This window comes from Mobula birostris, chromosome 9 (assembly GCF_030028105.1).
Source record: "Mobula birostris isolate sMobBir1 chromosome 9, sMobBir1.hap1, whole genome shotgun sequence".
Classification (NCBI taxonomy): domain Eukaryota; kingdom Metazoa; phylum Chordata; class Chondrichthyes; order Myliobatiformes; family Myliobatidae; genus Mobula; species Mobula birostris.
The window spans coordinates 55,220,839-55,241,783 of record NC_092378.1 but is presented as its reverse complement, the minus strand read 5'-3'; the positions used below and the strand labels follow the sequence as shown (position 1 = coordinate 55,241,783).

Here is a 20,945-nt window from a genome sequence, read left to right as displayed (position 1 = left end):
AGCAATTCGAATCAAATGTTCCTTAGTATGCACATAATGAAATCGCAGTATCACAGGTTGGGGTTTCAACTCCTTAGCGGGTTTAACTCTTAAAGACCGGTGGGCGCGATTGAGTATAGGGGGAGAAGAGAAAACATCAGAACCGAACACCTCCATTTAAAAAATCGAGAAAAAAATTTAGTAAGGTCACTGCTCTCAGCGTCTTCACTGAGTCCTATTATTCGCAAATTCTGTCTCCGACTACGACTCTCCAAGTCAATAGTCTTGACTTTATACTGTTCCGGTGTTTGAGTGGTCAAAGTTAATTTTTTTTCCAGTAGATCCAGTCTGGTATCTCTCTGTCTCCCAGTTTCAATGAGTTTGGAAATTTGTTGTTGTTTTTCGCTCTTCCACTTAAGTACTGCCAATCTACCTTTGATCTCCTTTAACAATACTTCCAAAGTAGCAAACCTTTTATTGCATTTATCATCCAGGAGCTTTGAGATAGCCTCCAAAGTAAGTTTAGGCTGTTCAAAAACACCTTTCTTTCTTTCCTTTTTCATTACCAGCTTCCTTGCCTTCAACTAATGCCTTTTTTCCTCTGGTGGTCATTTCCATCGATTTAAAAATCAAAATTCAAGCATATAAAAGTGTTACAAACACTTTGATATAGATGGTAAGAGAGTAGTAAAATGATTGAAAAATGAACGGAGCAAAGCCAAAATGCAACCTCCTCCATCTAGCGCCCCAAGAGAATCTGTTTTTTCAACCAAGCCTGAGTCCATTTAGCTGCTATTTAATCAGTTTGCATTGTAATGTACATATAGGAATTTATAAAAGATGACTCTGTCAATGCACTTTGAATCAATTCTTCCCCGTGTTTTGTATTTTTTTCACCTGAAGCCTACATCAGACTTGGGACACAACCCTGAGGGGCTCCTGTGTTGAGAGTCAGAGGGGTGGAGGTGAGGGAGCCCACTCTTACCACCTTCCGGCAATTATAAGAACTTTCTGCAGGGGCACAATTGAGAGCATCTTAACTGGCTACATCACTGCCTGGTATAGGAACTGTACCTCCCTTAATCACAGGATTCTCCAGAGAGTGGTGTGGACAGCCCAGCGCATCTGTAGTTGTGAACTTCCCATGATTCAGGACATTTACAAAGGCAGGTGTCTTAAAAAGGGCCCGAAAGATCATTGGGGACCCAAGTCACCCCAACCATAATCATTCCAGCTGCTACCGAGCAGAAATCGATACCACAGCATAAAAGCTAGGACAAACAGGCTCCAGGACAGCTTCTTACATCAGGCTATTAGACTGATTAACTCACGCTGATTTCAGTGTATTTCTGTATTACATTGACCGTTCTATTTATTATAAATTACTATGATTGTACATTGAACATTTAGATGGAGATGTAACGTAAAGATTTTTACGCATATATGTGAAGGATGTAAGAAATAGTCAGTTCAAATTCATCCCATATCTAACATCCCGGAATACATCATCCAAGATTGAATATTCATGTTTTGATTTGGCATAGAAGTCCTACTGGCAGTAGATTTGTTTGGTTCATGCTTCTATCTATCTGTTTGCTTTGGTTCAGCTTTTATTGTTGCTGTGCAGTCAGTGGTGCAGCAGTTGGAGAAATAATGAGGAGCAAGAACTGCGACACAAAGGGATAACAGTTGCCAGTTTTCTGTCATTTCTAAACATGTATTTATGAGGGACTGCAGTTGTCAAATGGGATATCTGCTAAGAATCTGAGAGCGCCTTATGGATTTTTTTCCACTCTGAAATATGAGTACAAACTCGAGGATGAATCCAAATGTGATACTGAAAAAGCACTTCATTATTCAAGTCATGGTCTTTCAATTAGGATGTCTCGATAATTTCCCATTAAGAACACATAACATTTCTACAGGAAAAATTAGGAGAATTTAAACCAATTCTTGTGTCTCAATCAGGATTAGTAAAAAAGATTTCCTGTTCTGTATTACATTACTAGTAAGAGAAGTTTGGTCTGTGCACATTGCTGCATTTCCTATATTACAGAAGAGTCAACACTACTGTAGAACCTCATTGTATTTTACTTTCGATTATCCTGAGGTCATGAAAGACATTAGACATACACAAATTTGTTCACATGAGAGTAGATTATTCAGTCATGGGAGAAAAAAAGAACTGAATTTGAAGTTGCTCTAGCCTGAAGTCCATTCATTGCTCTCTGGTAATAATCGCTGGGCTATTCTGAATCAGTGAAGCCGACAGAGAGCAGGCCTTATACAACTGTGTTATTTAAGTGGTTTTCATTGATCAAAATTGTTTTGTATTGATGTGACTTGACATAAGATGATTACACACAGGGGTTTAGAGCCTTTGTTTAATTTATTAAGTTGTGACCAGATGAGACTCCTAAAGGGGCGTTGCTACACAATGAAGTTTACATTTATTCAGAATTTCCTGCATGTTCTTGGCCATTAACTGGATTGGCATTTATTATTGTTCCCCAATTTTCCTGTGAATTGTGTGTTTATAGTTGCCAGGGTGCCAAAAATTACATTTGTATGCTTTACTTGTTCCAATCAGATGAAAACTGTGACCATCATGAAAAAATGCTTTAATTCTTCATTAGCATCATTATTAGACCTGCACAACTGTACACAACTTTTGGTTAGTATTGATTTATTATTGTCTCATGTCCCAGGATACCATGAAAAGCATATCTTGTATACTGTTTTTGCAGATCAAATTATTACAGGGTACACTGAGGTAGAATAAGGTAAAACAACAATTCTCAGAGACAGCAAATTTAGATTTTATAAAGCGCATTGATTATAATAGAAGTTATGAGTGGATTTGCAGGGAGCAGCTTGCAATGACTCACCACTCTCCAGCGCCATCTTCAGCAAATGCTCTGTGTATCCAATTTTAATTCATGACTCCTTTCCTTTCAGATTTTTTCCAAGTATGGTACAGTTGTAAAGTAAGTGAACCTATTTTTGTTGAAATTCTTATGCAATAAGTTTTAGTTTTCAATTAAAGATCAAAAGAAATTTGCAAATACCAAAATTCTGAAAATTTCAGTTTGTAAGCTTGGCGTTGACATTCAGAAAATGTATTTCCTGGCATTTTGAACTGAAATTAACTAATAAGAGAGCGATCTGACATTTGGAAATTAGTTTCTGTTATTTAAGTGGAATCTGATGTTCATACCTTTAGATACAAAGTTACTATCCTGAATAACGCACAGAAAATGCTGGCCTGAAACACAGACTGTTTATTCCCCTCCATAGACGCTGCTTGACCTGCTAAGTTCTTCCGGCATTTTGTGTGTGTTGCTCTGAATTTACAGCATCTGCAGAATCTCTGGTGTTTATTGTTATCCTGAGTACTATACTCAGTATAAATCATTGCAAATGCACATTTAGCATACTTTCAGTTGTTCCAATTTTAAGTATGACATTCCAGTACTAAACAAAGCTAATGAAATGTCAGTACTGGAAGCCCTTCTGCTTCATGACAACAATTAATTAATTCAATGAATCCCTTGCCGTTTGCAGTATACATCAATGGCTTGAATTTCTGTATCAGTCATCATTAAGAAGTTTACAAATTTTATCAATATTAACAGAATAATTGACCAATTAGGCTGGCGTGATATATGCAAGGACAACAGACAAGGAAAGAAATGCACAATAGGATATTGAGAAGTGCAGAAGAGTAGAGAAACGTATGAGTGCATGTCCAGGGACATCTTCATACTACTCGTATTACTTGCCTTTTTTTTTGGCCAAGGCATTGACTAATTTCATGGAGGACATGATACAATAGTTATATTAAGTTCAATGGGCACAGTTAGCCTCCTGGATGCAGTTCTGGTCACCACGTGGGAGAGAACATGATAGCCCTTCAGAGAATTCACAGAAAAGGACAATAAAGGTTGCCAAGGTTGAAAAATTTATTTATGAAGAATGATCGTTTAGAAGGCTGAAGAAAAATTCAATTCCTCTATCTAAAATTGAGTCACCTTACAGCAATGAGCAGAAAAGACATGTTTTCCTTAACAGAGATTTCAGTAAGTAGGAAACATAAATTTGAAGTGGGAGACTTTACAGTAACTGAGGAATAATATTTTTCACGAGGTTCACGATGGGCAAGGAGCATTACAACTTGTTCTTTGAAAGCCTGGTAGAGGCATATATGTTAACTAAGAACATAAAATAACAAACATTTGAAGTAACTAAGAATTAAAAAAGAAAATGTGCTCAGAGTACAGAAGTGAGATATGTCAACTAGTGGAGTGGTGTTGCAGCAACAACCGTGCACTCAAAGTCCGTAAGACAAAAGAGCTGATTGTGTACTTCAGGAAGGGTAACACAAAGGAACACATACCAACCCTCATAGAGGGATCAGAAGTGGAGAGAGTGAGGAGTTTTAAGTTCCAAGGTGTCAAGATCGCTGAGGACCTAACCTGGTCCCAGTATATCAATGTAGCTACAAAGAAGGCAAGACAGCATCTATACTTCATTAGGAGTTTGAAGAGATTTGGTACATCAACAAAAACACTCAAAAACTTCTGTAAATGTACCGTGGAGAGCATTCTGACAGGCTGCATCACTATTTGGTATGGGGAGGCTACTGCGCAGGACCGAAAGAAGAAGCTGCAGAGGATTATAAGTTTAGTCGGCTCCATTTTGGGTACTGGCCTACAGAATACCCAGGACATCTTCAAGGAGCGGTGTCTCAGAAAGGCAGTGGCCATTATTAAGGACCTCCAGCACCCAGGGCATGCCCTTTTATCACTGCTGCCATCAGGTAGGAAATACAGAGGCCTGAAGGCACACACTCAGCGATTCAGGAACAGCTTCTTCCCCTCTGCCATCTGATTCCTAGATAGACATTGATTCCATGAACACTACCTCACTTTTTAATATATATTATTTGTTTTTGCATGATTTTTAATCTATTCATTATATGTATACTATAATTGATTTACTTATTATTTTTATTCTTCTTTATTATGTATTGCATTGAACTGCTGCTGCTGCTAAGTTAACAAATTTCATGGCACATGCTGGTGAATATAAACCTGACTCTGATTCAAATCTAAAATAAAACTGAAAAAATGCTGGAATTTGTTTTTTTTTTTGTTTTTAAAGATCCAAGAATTGAAGCACATTTATTGTCAAAGAATGTACAAATTATACACCTTAAGATGTGTTTGCTTACGGGCAGCCACAAAGCAAGAAACCCAAATAACCCAATTTTTTCAAAAATGCTAAAAACCACTGCGCAGAGAAAGGGGGGGGGGGGAACACAGATCACGTAAACAATAGAAGCAAACCAGCAGCATTCCAAACCAGAATGAGTTCCTAGATCTGCTCCCAGAACAGCTGGAGTAGACCCTAACCTCAGTCCCAGTTCATCACACCAGCAGGGCAAAAACGCACAGCAGCCAGATCAGTTCACAGCCTAGGTGCTGTGGAGAAAGGAATGAATATTCATGGGAGAGCTAGTGAACATCAGCCCGACCCTCGCCTCTGTTCCCGACACTTGGGCTTCCAGTCTATCAACCCCAGCACCACAAAACACTTGGGATGCCCAGCCCGAAAGCTATTCTTGATCTCACCAAATCCACTCAACACTTTGAGCGATCCTCCAGAATAACCTAAATTTCAAACTTTTGTTAAATGTGATGTCTAAAGGTTTTATTCATTGTTTCATTGGGATAAATGTATAACCCAAAAATACTATACCAATCTTTATATCTATTTGGGCAGATTCACCACAAATACAGTAGATTCCAGTTACTTGGGCTACTGATTAATCAGGGCAGCTGCTTATTTGGGACAACTCTTAAAGAACAAAAACTAATCAAGAAAATAGCCAGGATTCCCTTCTTTTATTTGGGACACTATGCCACTTAATTGGGACAGGAGACTGTTGCTGAAAGTTTCTAACTAGCATCTGTCACATGCACTTGTGTGGCCATTAGACATTACGCCATGCTTGGGGCAAAGAGTTTATAAATAGTGTCAGGTATGTGTTTGAGTTCAAAGAGCAGTAATTTTTTTTGTCACTGATAGTTTGTGAGAAATGAGCAGTAAGACAATTGGAAACTGTTTTGCTCACTGCAGTTTCAGGCACTTAAGCTTGGAGATGTCAGAAATGCCAGGAGTGAAAATGAAATTATTTCACTATTTTAAAGTTAGGAACTATGAAGAATTTGGTATCGACAATCATTTTGAATGTTACAATGAAAATGAGGATTTGGAGGAAGCATCATCGAAAGCATTGTATGAAAGCGATCCATTATCTACACTAAGTGTCTGCGCTGATTTTTTTCATTTACAATCAAAGAAAATGCCAGCATACACTGGATGAGTTCCTCCGTCGAAAGCTATGAGGAACTAATACACAGTTTTATTGTAGTGTTGTAGTATTAGTGTTCTAATTTGTCTTGTATTTAATTTATTTACATAATTTGTTACTCAGTTTCTTTTTTATACCTTTTTAAATATTTCATGAAGCTTCAGTTAATTAACCAAACTGCTTAATTGGACCAACTACTTATTTAGGCCAACATGTACTAGCCCCAATGTGTCCCAGTTAACCAGAATCTACTGTATATCGTGAACCCATATTGCTAACTTTCTCAAAAGTGGCACATAACCAGTGTAGGCTGCTATCGTTAGCAGACCACTGCCGATTTGCATGTAGCCTGCAGGTGTTCATCATTGATGGCTTTATGAAAAATTAGATTATAACATTTGGGGAGACAAAGTTGATTTCATTCTAAGGCTCCATAAAAAGGAAATAAAATTTGCACTGAGAAAATGTCTTTGCCCATGGGGTATTAGTTTCCAGATTTGATGGTAATTGTAGAATGAAGAATGTGCTGGGCCAAGAGGTAACATTGTGTTGGAAAAGAACTATGCTGCCCACAACCCATCAAGATGTCCAGTTTTGAGCTGTTAGAATCTGATTTCACACAATGATAGAGTTTCAAAATACAACAGTGGCTGTATTCATTGTAAAGATTTGAATCCTTCAAGAGTAAGGCTGACTACTTCTGACACTATCATTCACAGATGCACCCATCACAGTTAGATTGATGAGAATGAGATGAAGTAGTCAGATCCCTTGTGTTGGTTCTTGGCTTGATCTAATAATGTCCTTTGGGCTTTGGTCAGCAGCAATAATACAGAGGTAGTCTTGGTGATGGACACAGAAGTCTCCCTGCCAAAATGTTTGTTTTGACCTTGTTTCCTTGTTTGCTTCCAAGGGCTTTTCAGATCCACAATGTGAACTAATTAATCTTGTAATTAAACTAATCCTCCTTAAACATAGTCCATATTCCTCTATCCTGTACATATTCATGTGCTTACCTAAGAGCCTCGTAAATGCCTCTATCATGTTTGCTCCATTTTGTTTGTGTGGGTGGGAGGGGGAGAAAACTTGATCCACATATTTCCTTTGAACTTATCCTCTTTCACCTTAAATGCATGCCCTCTAGTATTAGCCATTTCAACTCTGGCAAAAAGATATCAGCTGCGTACACAAATATGTGACTCTCAGAACCATACTAACTTCTATCAGGTTTCATTTCAGCCTCTGCTAATAGTGCCTGGCAGTATCTAACCTGGTTCTAATCCAGGCAGTATCCTGCATAACCTTTCCTACACAACCTCCAAAGGCTTCACATTGTTCCTAAAATGTGGTGAGCAGAATTGAAGGCTGCAGCATGTCTCTCTACCCATATGACTCAGTAGATGAGTCCTCCATTATGTCCCCTCTGAGGGCAGATGTGCAGTATTTTGTCCCATATAATAGAGCAACTCCTGCCACCACACCCCCCCTCCTTCCCTTATCCTATCTTTTTCCAAAATTTTGACTCCCTGGAACATTAAGCATCCAATCCTGTTCCTGTCTCAACCAAGTCTCTAGAATGAAAAAAACAACATAGTTCCATGTACTGATCCAGCTGTAAGTTCATCACCCTTACCCTTAATACTCTTAGCATCAAAATAGACACACGTCAATCCATCTTTCGCATTGTGTTCCTTACCTTGCTTCAGCCTGTCCTTCCTTACAGCAGAAGCTTCCTCTTAATCCTTCCATTTTCTGACCTCATTCCCATCCCCCTACTAAATTAGTTTAAACCCACCTGAGAAGCACAAGCAAACCTCCTGACCAGAATAATAGTTCTACTCCAGTTAAGGTGCAACATGTCCCTTATGTACCTGATCAGGAAGAGGTTCCAATGATGCAAGAACCTGAAATCCTGTCCCTGCACCTGCACCAACTCCTCAGCAACAAATTCATTTGTTCCATCCTTCTATTCCTGCACTTGACATATGGAGTAATTCAGAGATTACTATCTTTTGAGGTCCTGATTTTCAGCCCAGTCTGTATACTCACTGCACAGGATCACATCCCCAATTCTACCAAAGTTGTTGGTGCACCATGACATTTGCCTGGTTCCCTTCTCCCTTGAGAATGTTCTACAGCCACTCCAAGGTATACATGACCCTGGCTCCTAGGAGGCTACACATCATCTTGACATCTCTTTTGTGGCCACAGAATCTTATGACTGTTCCCCTAACTAGCAAGTCCCTTATCACGATTGCGCTGCCTCACTTCACCCTTCCCTAATAGGCCTTGGAGTATTCAAATGGAATGGCCACTGGGCAATCCTGCTTCCTCTGATTGCGCAGTGGTCACCCATCTATCTGCTGCCTGCATCTTGGGTGTGGCCATGTAGGAATGCTGAGTTGTCAGCTGATGAATAGTTGTTGCTGTTAATCAGAAGGAGGATCACTTGTCAGTGTTAGATCTGCAGCATGAGCCTTCAGTCCACAGTCCACAAAGCTGAAGAATCCCAGTACCATTTCCACTTCAAATATGTGTGACTGCCCCATTTCAGTGCCATTTCATTGAAACAAAATATATCAGTATGTTTGATATATAATTGGCATGACTACTACTTGATTTGTTCTGCCAGAAAGGACCATGTGGTTGACCTGGTTGAGCCCAGCTTTGCCAAATCTGAATCTGTTGCTGAGGTTGGTGCCCAGTGGTCTGTTTGGTTTTGTTTTTATTGTGTTTAATATAGTGATGAAATCTAACATAGAGTTCAGCATTCCCATAAACCACTGGGAGAATTCTGTCCCTAGTCCAGAGAAGGCAAGTCATGGATGGTGCACAGAAAGAGCTACGAGGGTGAACAGGCTGAGACTTTTTGGCAACGTAGGAAACAGATTATGTTCCATTGAACTTTTGGTCCATGGACTTGGAACCAATGTGGCAACACTTATGCACTGGGCTGTTCTCTGACACCACTATCATGTATCAGTTGACTTGAGTTTGGATTGTGGTTTCCTTTCAGTTGTTAAATGGTATGACTTGGCAAAAGGGCATTGGACTTTCTTACACTTTTTTTTAATTACCACTGTTAACCTAAAATGCATCGCAAGTTCTATCATCTAGAGTACTCTATCTGTCAAATACTGTGGGGTTGTTTAAAGTGTTATATTAATTAAAAAAGACTTTTTCTTGCGTGTCATGATTTGATTAGCCAAATAATCTACACCCTACATAAGCTTCTGTTTGTATTTGAGTGAATGTGTTATCCAGGTTATTGAGGATTTAGTCCACAATTCTTTTCTAATTTTGAATAAACTGTAAAGCAATCTATTACGCAGCAATGCAGTGTCAAAAGTGAAGCTTCAACCTATATTCTCAGGCAAATGTACTTTTGGATGAGAACGTGAAATAAGAAATAGAAGCAGAAGTTGGCATATGGTCTCTTGAGCCTGCTCCACCTTTCTATAAAATCATGGCTGATCTAAATTTTTCCTTATTGCCACTTTCCAGCCTGATCCCATATTCCTTGGCTCCTTAGTAGGTGAACAATCTGTAGCTCTTGGCCTTGAAAATAAATTGGTGATTGTAGCTTCCACTGATCTCTAAGGCTGAGTTTTCTAAAGATCCTAGACTCTCTGAAGGGGAAACAAATCTTCCTTGTCTCCATCAAAAGGAATTGTCAATATTTCAGGTCAAAACTCTGCATCGCATATCTGGTGATGGAATTCTTTTGGTGGTGTCTTGAAAATATGCAGGATAATTCAGTGACTGCGAAGGCTAATGAAGTGGAAGTGATGGTCTAGGGCAAACCCCATCATTGTTCTGAGTGGAAGGGGAGGATTTGAGAACAGAAATTCAGGACGTTAGAGTTGTTGAGGTTGAGAGCCCTGCCAATTATGGCTGAGGTTAAGGAAGAAGGCATCTCAGAGGCACCAGAGTGGAAAATCTCATAAGAGTAGCTTTAACAGAAATGGAGAAGCTGTAAGAAAAGGAGGAGGGTGCAGTGAACAAAAGATGTTTGCATGGAGGGAGACAGTGAGATTGAATGGTGCGGCTGAGAGAGGCTTGTTAATTTGCAACCCATCTGTCTGGATGTGTAAATAGAAGATGAATGAGAACTGAGCACAGAAAAGAAACAATGCTGGAAATATAACAACAAGGTTGCTGGGAATCCAAAGTAAAAGAGAATATTGAAAATATTCAGCAGCACAGGAAACATCTGTGGAGGGAAAGATGGGTTAACATTACATATTGATGACCTTGCCAATTCGAATGCAAACTATTTCAAGCTGTTATGTCCTCATGACAGCATCTGCAGAAAATCACAACTCTGGTTATCCAACAGGAAACATGGTAGGTGAAACTTTTGGAGCTGGAGTCCACAAGAACATTAGGATGATTGAGCAGCTTCCTGGGGCTATGGAGAAGTAATACTGTCCATTGTATTTATGACGGTATTAAATCAACTTCATACCTAAAATAGCAGATGAAGAACTAACAAGGATATTCTGCCAAACTCTTGGCCTGATACTGTGGTAAGAGAGAGGAGAGACCATGAAGCACTTTTGATCTCCTCTCAGCTGAATAATTCTCCTGCACAGTATGTGAAATTACTGGGTCCACCTTGTGAGAAGTTAAATATACATAACAGATGAGATTTTAAATCTGCACAGAAGTTAGTAGTTGTAGATTTATGAATTAAATATACTCTATGTCATATTAATACAGCTCTCCTGAGGTAAAGGGTGTGCTTGTGCTATACCTGCCACAATAGATTAAGAGCTGTCTAACATTTGATGTTGCTAACTGTATAGTACTAGCAAAAAAACATGCGAAGTATTGGTAAGCGCTACTCAGGAGCACAGTTGTTGACACATTCGATCATCCCGATGATTCAGAAGTTTGATTGAACTTATGTCTTTTTGTTTACAGGGAATATTTGGACAGTTTTCCCCATTGGTGGTTTAATGCCAGCTGTTTAGGAAAGCTTGTTCAAATTAATGCATGGTCCTATAGCTTTTGCTGTGTTCTGTGCTCAGACATTTCTCAGTCACAAGTACTGAATCAAATTGGCTAAACTAATGGTGGGGACATTAGGAAGTCAAATCTACTTTTGGCTGATAGCAGTTGTGAATGCTTCAGCTGTGTCTTTGGTCCTTGTACCGTCCCGTCAGTAGGTGGAAGCTGTTGGATCCACCACCTCCTGTTGGCTGTTTAATTATCCATCACCATTTAAACAGAGGTTTTGTCACCTCCCTTGACAAGTCCCCTGCTGGCTGCATCCTGGGATTTGTTATTGACCAGAAAAGAGACCTGGTCAACTTGACAAGCCACACAAATGGGACAGCATTAAGAGCAGGTCAGAAGCTGGGTGTAGTGCAGTGAGTGACTCATCTCCTGGCACTCCACCTTTTTTCAGCTTTCTACAAGACATGACGGGAACGTGATGGAAACCCTCCACTTGTCAAGATAAATGTGCCTTAATAATTTGAAGCCTGACAGAATGTTGGACAAATTACTCTGTATAACTCATCCACCATCCTAAACCTCATTCCTTCGCCACCAGTGTTCTGTGGCTGCAGATTTTGTGCTTGACAAAATACAGAGCACTTGCTCAGCAGAGCTACCTTAACTGTATTTCACAAACCTGCACCCACTGTGAAGGCAATTGACATTTTCCTTGTCGGTACATACAAATCTTGGAACATAGAGTCATATAGCATGGAAATAGGCTCTTCAGCTCAACTTGTCCATGCCGACTGTGTTGCCCAGCGAACCTGTCCCATCTGCCCGTGTTTGGCCTATAACCCTCTAAACCTCTCTTATGGTAACTTCTTACCTAACAAAGGTTGAATTCTTTTCTCTGAAATACTTCAAAATAAAATGACTTAACATTGCCACTTAGGCCTTCCAGGAATGTAGTTAAATGTTAGTTTTGCTTGTGCCCACTGTGAAACATTTTCACTATTTATATAGCCCCCGCGAAGAATCGTCAAATTTAGAGGCAGGCGTTTTAAATTTTATGCAGGTTGACAACTACTGTTTATTGTGCAGGGTTACAGTATTGAGGGACAAGGATTCCAGGAAAAGTAAAGGTGTGGCATTTGTCCTGTTCCTCGATAGAGAATCAGCACATAACTGTACCAGGGCACTGAACAACAAGCAAGTGAGTTATCAATCAATTCTTTTTTCATTTAATTTTCAATGAACAATAATTTTCTTGTCTTCAACTCTCCAAATGTTGCTTTTTCTATTGTTGGACTGCAGTTGTTTGGTAGAACAGTGAAGGCAAGTATTGCAGTTGACAATGGCAGAGCATCTGAATTCATCAGAAGGCGCAATTATACTGACAAATCCAGATGTTATGAATGTGGAGTAAGTACAAAGTTTATTAAATGAAAAATGTGCAATAAGTGTTATTATTCCTGACATATCACCAGAAAAAGCCTTTGATAAAAGCAATTAAATTACCTAAATTTGTCATTATAAAAAAATTACTTCAATTAAAAGCTTTTATTAAATGATTGATAAATCCATCTTACAGGCACAATCCTACTGAGAAACCCAAAACCCAAACCGATTGCTAGCATAATAATCTGTTCCTAAAGCAAAAACAGTTCCAGCTTCACTCTGAAATTTAGAGATAAAATAAATAATGTACATCTTGTAGTGCAGCAACTGTGCATGATCTCTGTCCATGCCAAGTAGTCCAAGGGTACTTGCCATCAAAAATTCAAAGGGCAAGCATATTTGGATTGTGATAAACAAGTAATAAGAGAATGAAGCGATAACATAGCATTTCTTGATGGTAAATAGTTTTACTTTTGGAGAACATTTTAAAATTTTCTTGAATTGGGGGGAAAAAAAATCCACCCTCGAGTCCCGCTGCTGTCTGTAAGGAGTTTTGACATTCTCCCCGTGACCACATGGGCTTCCTCCAGATGGTCCGTAGTTGGTAGTTTAATTAGTCATTTTAAATTGTCCCATGATTAGGCTAGGATTAAATTGGGGGAATGCTGAGCAGAGCAAAGGGCCAGGTGTGCCCATTCCACATTATATCTCAATAATTAATTTTTTTAAAAATTAAGTTTACTAATTCTGCTCATGATGGCAATAATCATAATGTTATTTCTATTTGTCAGTTTAAGAATTTGTTTCAAACATAAATCCTGGTGTTCCAATCTCCTGGGCAACTGCTCTGGGGGTGGGTGTGAGTGTGTGTGTGTGTGTGTGTGTGTGTGTGTGTAGGGGGATCAATTTTGTCAATGATAAAATTAAGGAAAGGCACAATAATAAAGTTTTTGTTTCAATGTTTATAATTGTGAGTGGAGGATTGTGTGGTTCCACAGAGGGGCAGAGAGAAAGGCACAGAAACCAAATGTGACATGAAGTAGCTATAGTGTCCTGTTCTAACAAATGTATGGGCCCCAACTTTTATGCAGCAGAGTCCAACAGACTTATTGTGGGCTTTTGATTCACATTTTACAGTATATCTATGTAGGAGATCTGCATCACTTCAAGCAGGTGAAGTCACAATGAATGTTTTTTATTGTTTAAATGAGGATATGTTAACTATTTGATGTAATATAATGAAAGCTAAAAAATAGAGTTTGAAGATAATTGAATTCTTTACAATTGAGAATCCACTTAAAAATACACATCCATTGATGTTGTTCAGGAGTAATTGAGAATCATCACAGAACTTGAATATTCATCTGCACTTAAATGTGTAGATCTTAATGTCTGTTCGGTACATAAATAGTAGATAAAATTGCAAATATGTACCTTTTAATGTGTCTTAATGCCAGTTAACACCCAGGTACTAGTAAAGTAAAGGTCAGGAGAAACTGAGCAAATTAGAACTGCACCTGAAAACTGCTGCCTTATTTTCATGCACAATGTGAACACCTAACCTATTCCAGCCTGGACTACTTGCATCTTCCATCAAATTTTTCCCCTCTAAATTTGTCGCCCTTTGAGTGTTTTCATCAGAATAAAGTACTTTTGGTTTTGCTTGGTAACTATTGAATGAGACATATAGCAAGTTTTTCACTTTTTAATGTTTCAGCTTGGATCATTTGAACATTTCTGGTTAGCTTTTCTTGTGATTAGTTCAATCATTTGAACGTTGAAAACAAATCATGGAAAGGTTTGGGCTTTGGGTTGGAGGGTAAATTAATGTAAAATTTTAGCTGATTGACCCCCCCCCCCCGCATATTCATTATGATTTACATATATTGTGCTTGATCCTGATCTTCCCTCAACAGCTACACTCTTATAGTATCTTCCTTTTGTAGAGAGATAGGCATTCTTATTTACCAGATCAACTAGAGTCTCAACAAAAGTAGCAAATTTAATTAGACCATAAGACACTATGTATTAAAATGTACTGTACTTTTTAATTTAGCTATCTCAAATATCTAAAATATTAGCAGTAAAATCTGTTTATAACCGAAATGAGTTGCCATTGTGCAGAGAATTATGCAATGTAGCTTTGATCTTGTGGCAATGAGAAGTAATAAGCCTCCAATGTACATTTTCTTTAGCTATTTAAAAATTAGGAATTTTTTACGTACTTTGCTTCCAAATTATCCCTCCACTTATCCATCTAATATAATAGATACCCTCTTCCAGGTTAAACCACTCCAAAAAGGATTAATAGCTACAATTTATAAATGGTTATTGAATTTACGAATGATATCTAATGATAAAATTAAAGCTGCCTGGGAATTGGAATTTCAAGAATTACTTTCAGATCATCAATAGAGTAAAATTTTTCATCTGGTAAATACTTCAACGATTTGTGCCTGTCATTCCTTAATACAGTTCAGGGTAGTGCATCAGGCACATATGTCAAGGGATAAATTAGCCCGTATTTTTCCCAATATTAATCCTGTTTGTGATAGATGTGGCCTCTTTAACTCACATGTTTTGGTCTTGCATAAAGTTGGAGAATCTTTGGAAAGATGTTTTTAAAACCTTATCAAAGGTGCTGGATCTGGCTTTACAACCAAACTTATCTGCAGCTATTTTCGGGATTATTCTATCGGAAGCAGGATATACTCCTGCTTCCGCTCAGCGAATGATAGCCTTTTCAACCTTATTGGCTAGGAAAGCCATTTTACTTAAGTGGAAGGACCCTAACCCTCCTACTGCCTTTTATTGGCTTTCCTCTATCATGTCCTGTTTAAGTGTAGAGAAAATAAGTCGGATATTGGATACATCCTTTAAATTTGAAGAAATCTGACAACCCTTTATTCATTATTTTCATATGATCTGATTTTTGTACTGATTCTCTTCCAGCTATTTTTTCAGAACCTTGGATTTGATCAGAGAGTCTCTCTTCTCTTGGTTTTTCTCTCAGGATGGACTGCCCAGTCCTTATTTTTCTGTTTAGAATAGTGTTTTTTTTCTTTTTTTTAATAGTAAAATTTCTAATGGTCTTTCCTTTCTTCATAAATTGATAAGAGGAAAATGAATTACATTCTTTTTTTCTGTATTATACATTCTATATCAAATTTATACTTTGTAGATCAACATTGTGTGATTCTGATATTGTTTATTTTACATTCTGTACATACTGTTATTGAAATACATACCAGAGTTATTCTCCTCCTGTTTGTATACACTTTTTTTAAAATCAATAAAAAGATTGAACAAAGAAAGACAGAAGCCAAGTTTTCTTCACTAAGTATTGAACTGTAGGGTCTATAGAGTCAAGTGGTTGCCATGACTCTTGAAATTTAGACTTTTCTAATTACAGGAATATGGTCATTTGAGCTACGCTTGTCCAAAAAATATGCTTGGAGACCGAGAGCCCCCCAAAAAGAAAGAGAAGAAGAAAAAGAAAAAAATCAGTGAACCGGAAGAAATGTACGTATTTCACATTATTAACCTGCTTCTGAAAAAAAAAACTGGTTTAAAGATGACAGCCTCAAAGGATATTTCTACATTTCAGTGAAGAGGAAGAAGAGGAAGAAAGTGAAGATGAGGGGGAAGATCCTGCTCTTGATAGCTTAAGCCAAGCTATTGCTGTCCAGGTATTACATTCGAGAATTCACTCAAATTAGAAAATGTGCATTGGCTCCTAAAATTTGTTTGTAAACATTTTTTTTTCCATTTTTAGTGAGTACGTTTACATTTTTCAGCTTGCTATAAAAGCTCTTGGAGCACAATTGTTCTGCCACTGTTTGTAATTGAATTATATTGTTATTGATCTCTTTTTGTTCAAGATGCAGTATTGATTCCCATAGTGCTATGATGCAAGATTAATTGGGTGTATTTCCAAAGATAGTTGTAGCGAAAATACAATGTTGTATGCCGCAAAGCTAATACAATCCTACTTATGTAGTGGTTTGTTCTTTATAAAAGATTGATAAGGAAATTAAATGTTAACTGAAGTTCTGTTAAAATATGAATTGAACTTAGCCACAGTCTGTTGAGTTAAGGTCGTCATCTGGCTCCTTCTCTATCACTAAGTCACAGTTGGCTAAGATTTAGGACAGGAACAAATAGAGAGATCTTTTCATTCATTCATCTCTCGCGCTGCTCCTGCCTCTCGTGTCTTTGTTTCTTGTGCCTTTCCCTCTCTTCTTCCTTATTATCGTGTGAACCTCACCATACTTCTCTCCCCCCCCGCCCCCCCCCCCCCACCACTGCTGATACCTTACAGGTCCCAAAGCTCTTTTCCCACTTCCACTTTAAATAAACCAAGTCCTTTTCCTGCATTGAGAAAGTTATTGTTTAATGCTGATTTATTCCTATTAGGCATTGGTGAGATCTCAGCTGAGATCTTGTGCAGTTTATTAGTTTCCTTATTTGAGAATGGATGTTCATGCAATGGAAGCATTTCAGAGGAGGTTTATTGAACCAACAATTTGGGCTGCTGTCTTTTGAGGAAAAGTTTTTTATATACTGTCTTGGAGTTTAAAAGAGAGAAAGGGTTGCAATCCAAATAAGATTATGAAGGGCTTTTACAAGATGAACATAACAGCCATTTACTTTTTCCACCTAGCTTGTATGCCTCCCCCACATTCTTAATCTGGCCTCTGGAAAAATTGTGTATGACTTATTAATTTGTTTTCAATTGTTTGCTTAGAATTTTAAATTAATATACTTTTAAATTATTTAAATCCCCTTTTATTGATTTTAATCTCTTCATAACAGCTTCTAATGAGAGGTGGGACTTGAGATCTGCTGTCAGAACCTTACTGTTAGATACAGTGGATCAGCTCATTAGCTGTTGCAAAATTAAGTTCAGGCAGGTTTCAAGCATTGGAAAATCCATTCACAGAGCTGGTCCCTGGACAATCCAGTTCAATCATTCACTTTTACAAAGTTGCTATGGTTCTTGGGTAGAAATTTTGGCCATTTTTTAATTGATGTTTGTTTACTGTGAGATAAGGATGTAATAATTTGTTCTCTGCTTGCAATATAGTTTTCTTGAATTAGAACATAACTGTGTCATGCAAAATTGCAAAATTAGTGAATAATGTCATTATCTTAATAATTTATACTTGTTCTCAACAGCAAGCAAAGATTGAGGAAGAAGAACTTAGACGTAAACAGACAGCTGATGATGCAAATGAATGTTCAACATCTGAACTGTCGAAGCGCCCACGGATTAAAAAAAGTGCATACTTCAGCGATGAAGAGGAGCTGAGTGACTAGATTGTTTTTCAACATGTATTTAAATAGAGAAAGGACATTTAAATGGTCCAGGTTAATTAAACTAGAATTCAAGGTTTCATGGATGCTCGCAACCATTACAGATGGACTGAATATTTTAATACCTTTTGGAATATGTGATTTTATTTTTCGTTTTAATGCTTCCGACATTTATAGTGGAAGGATTATTATGAAGTTTACCAACAGCTTCCTTATTGCAGCACTTCCCAGCACATTTTTGCATATGGTACCCAAACTTTAATATTCCACTTTCATGAGTTCAATCTTATTGTGAAGATCACAATCATGGAAACCTTTGTTGCTGTCTAATTCAAAATCGTCGTGTATTCCCTCAAAGAAAACACTTGACCAAATTCTTCCTGTGTGAATGAAATACAGTTGTTTCAGATGCACTATTCTGACTTCAGAATAAAAGCTGGAATGAATTCAACGTTCAAAATGGCAGTTGCTTAGACTTTTTTTTAAAGACTGCAGAAAAATATTTTTGCTCGAAGATGGTATATTAGCTAAAGATTTTGTTTGTTTCATTGTCGATATATAAATGGGATGGTTAAAAGCATCTTCAAATCTACTTCCGATATAAATTATGTGAATAGTTCAACTCTGGTGTGTAGTTGTTATTATTAACTCTAATGTCTGAGCTTATTATAAATTTTTATTAAAAATCCACATGGTGAATTCCAAATCTCAGGGTATAGAATGTTTTTCCTTTCTTTGCAGATAGATATATGTGTGTGTATATATATTGTCACATACCCCTTGACAGCTTAAAGAACCAGCAGAAATGGAAAACACTTTGGAGTCCAGTATTGCTAGTAACTAATGGTATTTATTAGTAACTATGCAATACAGTAATATAAATGCAGATATATAAAACAGGTCAGCAATGAATATGTATATATAAGTGTGGAAATATATGAAAATCAAGCTTCTTCAAGCCTAGGGGTAAATAGTCTTACGATGATGAGTGAAGTTCAGTTCAGTTCGTGGTATTGAGTTGAGTAGTGACGGAGAGGGAGAAAGGGAGAGATTTGAGTCTTCAGGTGAGCTGACGCCATCGATCTTCCCGTTGTCCTCCGAATTCCTTTAGAAGTCACCGACTGTGACCACAACAAAGGGGACCATTCTATAGTGGAATTATAAACCCAGGCAAGGGTTGGACACACAAACAACTCCCCACCGGTCACTCCCTTTTCACACTGCGAGAGCCACTGATCGATCCTATGGGCACAACAAAGCTCATTCAGTGTCCAAAACCATGTGTATCCGTTTATCATCTGACCTTCTATTTATCTCACCGTGCTGAATACCAACTGTCACTCAAACAGGTCCTCCCTTCTCTTGTCTGAAAGAATTTCCAAGCAGGCAGCGTCCTTGTAGAAATGTAAACATGCTGTGAGCAGTCTTCGCCTCTCTCCCTCTCTTAAAAACAAGATGTCAATGTTAAATCTCGCTCTCTCTTTTTTCAAAAGCACAGTTCATAGGGGTAATTCAGGACCCCGTCACAATATACATACATACATATACAAACACACACACACACACACACACACAATCTCTCTCCCTCTCTATCTATCTGTAAAGCTTTGGACCTTTAATTTTAACTAGAATTGCAAAAGAAAGTTTATTCTGTCTTGTTCTGGAATGTATATGTATTTGATCTCCATTGGTCATTAAATTCTAATCTCTGTCTGAGAGCAATTGAGTCTTATAGTCTCAACTGTGGTGTTGATTAACTGTGTATTGACCTTGCACGCCCTCATAATAGGTTGCCTCTAAAATCCCAGCTCTTACCTGCATATTTTTTATTTACTGTTTTTTCCTATATTAATTTCGAGGGCTTAATTTTTCAAAACAAAATGTTTGTTGTTACTTTACCTACAACAGCCATTTTATCTGAAGCTAAATATGTATACTAATTAATTATATTAGTAATTTCAACTTCACAAGATTCCTACTATGATCTGTTGTGCATTTTAACATCTCAGAAGCACAAAATCACAAGCTACTTAACATAATGATTCTGTCATTGTTAAACAGTGCACCATGCAGGTTCCCAAGAACATTGAATTGGAAGATCAATGAGTATTTTTGATAATGAATAAATAAGGAATTGGTAAATGACCTTCCATCATTTTATCTATTGGTCATTTTAAGTAATACATTTTCTCATGCAACTGTGACTAATGACATCTATCTTTTCATAATTTTTATTATGTATTTAGCAAGGACCAATAAGATACAAAATTTACTATTTGATATTCTTGAACTTAACTATGTATTTGTCTTCAAGGTCCAACTCACACCTTTATCCTCACAGCAGATGGGCTCTGAACTTGATCTCCTCAACTGCTTTCAGCACCTACCCTAAATTCCACTGACTTTTTAAAGCTTCTGTTCTCGTCTTCACCTGGTGTTCTGAACCGGACGATTTTAATTTTACTCCAGATGAGCCCAAGTATGTGTGCCCAATAAATCAGCTGATGTAGCAAGTTCCTAGATACTTTATCTAATTCATGAATTAAAAATGAATAGAAGATGTCTTTGTTGAGTGTGTGAATACATTTATCATATTTATATGCAAGACGCATGAGTACTTGAAAAACATTGTGCACTTGTGGATAAAATCCTAAAATGGTGTGTTTTGAGCATTTTGTTTCCTGTTTTACTGAACTACCTGCTGTTTATGAATGAGTCGTGGACAATGTCCAGATTGCTGTGGCTGGTCAGAATTTGGATAAGGAATTGGACAGTAATTCTCTCATCATCTTTTACCCACATACAGTATTAAGTGCCTCTTTTGTCCCTCATTTAGAGTAGAAAAGATTGAAGAAGCCTGACATCAATCTTCATGATCTGGCTATACCCAAGTATCTTGGATATACATAATATTGACAGAAGCTGCCAT

At 37.7% G+C, this 20,945-nt stretch overlaps 1 protein-coding gene across 1 annotated transcript in view; it reads left to right on the top strand.

The window, feature by feature from the left end:
- The window catches only part of zcrb1 (zinc finger CCHC-type and RNA binding motif 1), a 47,972-nt gene extending 29,496 nt beyond the window's left edge, over nucleotides 1-18,476 (top strand). The window contains exons 3-8 of the mRNA XM_072268107.1: nucleotides 2,938-2,966; nucleotides 12,404-12,515; nucleotides 12,617-12,724; nucleotides 16,113-16,222; nucleotides 16,308-16,389; nucleotides 17,879-18,476. Coding sequence (XP_072124208.1) covers nucleotides 2,938-2,966; nucleotides 12,404-12,515; nucleotides 12,617-12,724; nucleotides 16,113-16,222; nucleotides 16,308-16,389; nucleotides 17,879-18,019 — 582 coding nt within the window. The 3' untranslated portion in view covers nucleotides 18,020-18,476. The remainder of the gene's footprint in view (nucleotides 1-2,937; nucleotides 2,967-12,403; nucleotides 12,516-12,616; nucleotides 12,725-16,112; nucleotides 16,223-16,307; nucleotides 16,390-17,878) is intronic.
- The last annotated feature ends 2,469 nt before the right edge of the window (nucleotides 18,477-20,945 follow it).